We start from the raw sequence: 6,158 nt of genomic DNA on the forward strand, positions 1-6,158 counted from the left end.
AGCGCAAGATTGTCCGCCTGTCGAGAAATTGCACGGTTCAATTTCCAAGGAGAGTTACAATCTAATGGCCCGATTTAGCGACTCATACGGTCTGTCCTAAAAAGTTAATCCGCGTGGAAAGACTAGTTTTCGCAAAAATTTCATCACGAAAAGTAACACGCGCGGTTTTCAAATAACGCTGTTTTTTTTTTTCTTATTTTTATTAGTTTCGAAACGAATTACGAGCGATCTGAATCGAATATGAATAAAAGTGCATCGAGTTTCTCGGATTTGCAAATAAATCGAACTCCGCTGATTCATTACGGAAATATTAGTCGCGCGTTTAAAAACGACGAATGTCGGCTCGCATTTATTATTGAACGGTGAAATATCTACGAGGGATTTTTACCGGCGGCAGACAAAATGAAAAATTTCGTGTAGTTTCCTAAGTGCGCGTTGAGACAACGCGGATAAATCAAACGTGATAAACAAGATTCCTCGCAGCGACGCGACATGCGCTTTAAGTTATTACGGCTTTAAATTATCACTAAATCGATGGTTGCTTCACCTCGCGATGGTCTATCTAATCCGTAATGTCGGAGTGTAAGTCGTAAAACTGCATTAAATAATTACAGCATTAATATAACGTTAACCAAGAATGAAATATTTTATAAAGTGGTATAATGCGTTAAACGATAATTTCAATGTCCCTTCATTTAATTAAAATAGATAAAGCTTTTGTAATAAAAATTCATTCCGATAAACACGAGCTTAATATAAAAGTAAAGATTAAAAGTAATGTTAAAATACGTATAAAAAAACTTTAGTGTGATCTTTCAATGATAAAATATTGAAGCGGAATATAATGAAAATATAAGTGATTAAATACGCAATTTACGATACACAATATAGAGAAGTCAGAATAATATATTGCGACCCGAATCACAAGATTGCTGGAAATTCAGTTTACTGAGTTGAGAAGGAAAGTTGAGTGGGTCGTAAATAATCCTTTTGGTTGCAGTACGTCACAACTCTCAGCATGTAATTCTTCAAAAATCGTTCCAGATAACGCTGTGAATCGTATTGCATTCACGAACTATACGAGCTACACGAGTTATACGTGCTGTTAGGTGCGGTCTCTTAAATTTTAATAAACGCTCCGATGAATGCTTCGAGCGATAAATGCTTTTTTATACAATATTCGTTGTTCACGCACAAATCCAAGATAATATTTACGGTCTGTTGCATAGGGAAAACAAGACAGTGAAAAAATGTACGTTTTACCATAATTTCAAACATTATCTAGATTAACATTCGCTAGATTACTCTCTGACGGAACTAGAAAGAAATCGCTCAGTTAAACAGCTGACCCTCAAGAAAGCGACGGTAATGTTCGGCGCACCGGCGTGCAATTATGCACCGGCCGACCGTGCATCGTGCGCACTTGCACGCATGTTGTGGACTTATTATGCAAGATTATAGAAAGCACCCGGTACAAGTGTGAAAGTGTTCGCGCTATCGTCTGCATTCCAGCGGAATGCGGGCCTCAGCAGATGCAAATCATGTCTTGGAGTGAGCTCGGGATCAATTTTTACATTCGAAAATTCATTCGTCGGATGAGCGACATTATTAACGATGCGCAATATCTTGTCAGTCTTTCGTAAAATTTCAATCGAGAGAGATAGCGCGTCGATCACGGTATCATTAAGGCTCAGTTTCGCAACTCACGATTAACTCTCGATCGACTTATTTCTCATCTCTTTTCAATTCTAGAATTGGAACGAGATAATGTTAAACCTCGATTAAGAGTTAATCGCGAGTTGTGAAACTGTGCCTAAGAGATATTATTATTGACCTTTCGTTGTCTTTAATTTATTGAAATACGCGCGACCTCGTTAAAATACGTGTGTGCACGTGAGTGTACGCTTAGCGAGTATTGTAACCTTGCGATAAGCGCGTAACTTTCAATACATTATCATCGTGCAATTGCGACAGTAAACGTTCTCACCCCGAAGTGACAAACAAGGAAACAGAACGGGAGCGAGGAAACGAGAGTAAATCAAATGAGAATTTAATTGACGGTGAACGCCAAACCGGATGTACCATATAATAGCGAGTTAAATAAGCTGAACTGACTTACCAGAACTAATATATGTACGCAGCACGGCAACCGTCAAGAATCTGAAATAAAATATAAAAGATATATAATTACTAACAAGTTACAAAAGAAAGTTGCGCGTTCTGTTCATTTATTTTTAACAGCTTTGTATACAGACAAAAGTTTCGAGACGACTGTCGAGAATCTGCAATGTATTCTATTGCGCGTTCAACATTTTATTCAAGAAAATGAGAGAAAGGTTTCTTTAGCAGATAAAAGTTATAAACGGCGATGGTAAGCAAAGAATTAAATCAGAAGAGTGAAAATGCGAGGTATATAAGAAAGATGAAAGAAAAAGGTAAAGGAAAAGAAAAGAAGCGGTACGCAAAAAAAGGTCGCAACAAAACTTCGTTTGTGAAACTTTTATTTATTCGCGTTCAAATCGCCTCTACTTATTCTTTTTCTTTGTCGAAATTCGCACATAGCGGCGTGTTAAAATGGGTCGGATCTAAAAAAAAAAAAAGGAGAGAAGAAAGAAAAAAGAAAACCTATTGCTATTCTATTTCCCGCGGAGAGCCGCATTTAAGCTGCACACAAATGTACTGCGGGAAAGAAAAAGAAATCCACAAAAGCCCTCCTCCCGTACTCGGAATGTTCCGACAAGAATAATAATTTAAAGCCGACAAGAAGATATAAAGCGGAAGTTCCTTCGGCCGTTGGCCCCGAAAATAAGTGCGCGGTCCGAAACTGCGAAATTCATTGTCCGAATGGCTTTATTCCGCCAAGTCCCGTCCGCGATTTTGTGGTAGGTAGTCGATGATTCAAAGATATACAAATCGGAAATGCAATAAAATAACTTTTTTGATTTTACACAGTTAAATATAAATACGTATATATAAATACATATAATATGAAAACGTATATAAATAAAAACGTAAATGTAAAAATAACGTATAATATAAAAACGTATTATATGTATTAAATATAAATACGAATGTATAAAAGTTCAAAGAAGATAATATGGAAATTGTTTGTTGTTTATACTTTCAAAAAGTATTCATTTATTCTATTTTTCGTCACTTTGTGCGTTAATAAATCCATTGAAATTTTGTAAAAATGAATAATTTTTGGTAATGTACATCAATCAGTTAAATGAAAATCGATTCATAAATGTCTATAAATTTGTAAAATATAAGCGTGTTATTAAATTCTCGTATAATTAGTCTGCAGGATGTCTATCAATTATAAATTCCAATTGTGTGCTAATCTTCCACGCGAAAATTCGATATCACGTTCAACATAGTTCCGTAATGAAGCACCAATGTCAATTTTTCATCGCGAAACTGTTAGACTCATCGTGATGAATCAAATCAATGAAAACTTCGCACGAATTTATCATAATTTGGAACTGCAACTGCGGATTACATTGAGTTGAATAAACTTTTTATAACGATATTGAAAGGTATATATTTTAATATTATTACAATCAATTAAATATATGTATATTTGATTCGTTTCTTTTGGAGTGGGGGGGGGGAGGGTAAAGAATAAATAAAAAATACCTGAGAGTAAGAATGTCACAAAGTATTATGTGTAACGTAAACTTTTTCCTTCCTTCTCTTTCCTTCTCTCTTATGCTTCAATTCACCCTTATTTAATAATGAATAGAGTGAGAATACATATGTGAGAACACATATGTGCCTCTCATTGTAATTAAAACAGAGGATTATTAATTCCTGAAAAGGTTGAGATTAGAAAACGATCGCGGAAAATCGCACCGAGTAGTTTTCCGAATTTAATTTCGCGGAACATTAAGCTCTTCGACTGTACAACCAGTCCGACCGGAAATTGAAAAAGTTAACGTGTTATATGCAGCGTACTCTCGTGATATTTTTAATTATTAAATTGTGCATTTTGTACTTGTCTTTTCGCTCTCGAGTTCATTTTCTAATGAATGTCGATGTTAGTTAAGCGACATGCGAATTGATTTGCAAAATTTTCGACCGTGAAGCATGTAAGCATTATAACACCGCATCCCTCTACGATACAATGCAGATGCGCTGAATGCTGAAGTCGTAGTATTGTTAGCGGCGAACAAAAGCAATGCATAGCTATACAACACCTTGCGTCTTTATTTTATAAGGTCTGGTGCAAAACCGTGACGCCTCTAAAGACAGCGAGTTTCTATCGTCGTCGACGGTCTATTTAATCTTTTAATCCACTCGCGATACGTATATACAATACTTATTAACTTTGTCCGCATGTTTGGCTATGTGATAATTCTGTCGCGTGTCGAGAGAGTTTTCAAGCAAAACTTTTCGAAAAAGAAAATAAGATGGCTTTTTTTTTTGTTTTCTACAATCGCACTCACGATTTCGCATTTACCTTTCACGCGATGCAGTAAAAAAATAAAGGAAATGAAAACATATTATTACACGATATATCCTAACATGTCTTGTTATCGATAGATTTACTCACGACAAATTATACTATCATTTCAGAGCCATTGGCGGCACGATATTGTTGCTGATGATCTGCGCGATCGTGTACGAATACAGATCATTTCCTCTTGCGAGGGATATCGAGTTTTCGAGCGTATCGAATAACAATGACAAAACCAATGACTTTATAGACAAGAATCTGAATCAAGACCGTAGGATCTCGATAGGACAGGAAAACGATCAGGAACTGATCGAGAAAGGAAGAAAGCGTTCGCAAAAAGAGAATCCCATTCAACGGAAGAATTGCAACAAAGGTTAATGACATATACCTTTCTAAGGCACATTCTTGCCTTAAATATTATTAAAGAAATTCTTCAACACAAGTCTTTGTCGTCGCTTCTCAGTCTGGTCACTTTTCAGGATTCTGGCTGAAATTCTTACTCGCGTTCAGTCCTATCGTCAACGGGAGTAAGATCATTAGCACCGAGCCTGCGGCCAAAGATAGTCTGACTTGTCTCCACGGTCTTCGCGTGTTCTCCTTAGGATGGGTCATCATGGTGCACACATACATTCAGGTCTTCTCTATCGCTGGTAATTCTGCGAGAGAGTTGCAAAAACCACTTCCCGAAATGAACGTACTATGGCGAGGAAGCTTATAAACGCGTAAAGCGAGAAACGTAGGAGATAATAACGTAGAAAATTTTGTGGTCTCGTTAAAACAACGTTTGAAATTAATTGGAGATTACTCTACTTTCTACAAGTAGCGCTCGATGCAACCGATAGGCATTATGATGTAATGGGATGTATCGCGTTTCCTGATCGATGATAATCGAATCTGACTGTCTTCCCCCGCTTTATACGTGTATATACTTTCACCGACAATTTCGCGATTAAATGTTTCCTCATTACGCTTTGCAGAGAACAAGACATTACGAACGGTCACAGAAAGGAATTTCATGTTCCAGACCGTCAGTAACGCGACATTTTCCGTGGATACTTTCTTCTTTATTAGGTAATGAACAATGAAGGTATATCGCGATGAAGAAGAAATTAATTTATGACAATATTGTTGACAGTGGTTTGCTGGTGACTATACTTTTCTATCGGTCCTTGGGCAACCTGAATATTGAAAAGGGCAACTTTTTGAAGACAAGCTTCACCAAATTTATTATCATGATCTTATATCGATTCGTCAGGTATACTTTAAATAATATATATAATTCCCCGTTGGAAATATTTTTTTTTTTCGTGGCGAGGCAATTAAATGCTCAGATAAACTATTGATAATAAAATTCTCACTTTTTTGATCTATCTTATCTATCATACAGATTGACGCCAGCTTATCTCTTTGTACTGGGAATGAATGAGATCGCTATGAAACAAGCTCAGGCGAAGACTGTCTTTTCGCCAATTGTTATTGATCATCTGACCTGCGAAAAGTTCTGGTGGCGAAACGCGCTATATTTAAATTCTCTATATCCGCGCACAGAAATGGTAAGATGATTTATGTTCTGCTTATTCCTAATGCGCTTTCTTTTTTCTCGTTATTTCGTGCGGTAAAGCTTTTAACGAAGTATGAAACTTCTTACATGCATTTTATAATAATGTTTACTTTGAATACATACATATATAATATATAT

At 36.4% G+C, this 6,158-nt stretch overlaps 1 protein-coding gene across 1 annotated transcript in view; it reads left to right on the forward strand.

Annotated features, from left to right (window-relative positions):
* LOC108747204 (nose resistant to fluoxetine protein 6) overlaps nt 1-6,158 on the forward strand; it is a 26,397-nt gene that overhangs the window by 15,970 nt on the left and 4,269 nt on the right. The window contains exons 4-8 of the mRNA XM_018484538.1: nt 4,579-4,832; nt 4,939-5,109; nt 5,437-5,530; nt 5,595-5,714; nt 5,847-6,012. Of these exons, the coding sequence (XP_018340040.1) occupies nt 4,579-4,832; nt 4,939-5,109; nt 5,437-5,530; nt 5,595-5,714; nt 5,847-6,012 (805 nt within the window). The remainder of the gene's footprint in view (nt 1-4,578; nt 4,833-4,938; nt 5,110-5,436; nt 5,531-5,594; nt 5,715-5,846; nt 6,013-6,158) is intronic.

Source organism: Trachymyrmex septentrionalis, unplaced genomic scaffold (genome assembly GCF_001594115.1).
Source record: "Trachymyrmex septentrionalis isolate Tsep2-gDNA-1 unplaced genomic scaffold, Tsep1.0 scaffold107, whole genome shotgun sequence".
In the NCBI taxonomy this organism is placed as follows: Eukaryota; Metazoa; Arthropoda; class Insecta; order Hymenoptera; family Formicidae; genus Trachymyrmex; species Trachymyrmex septentrionalis.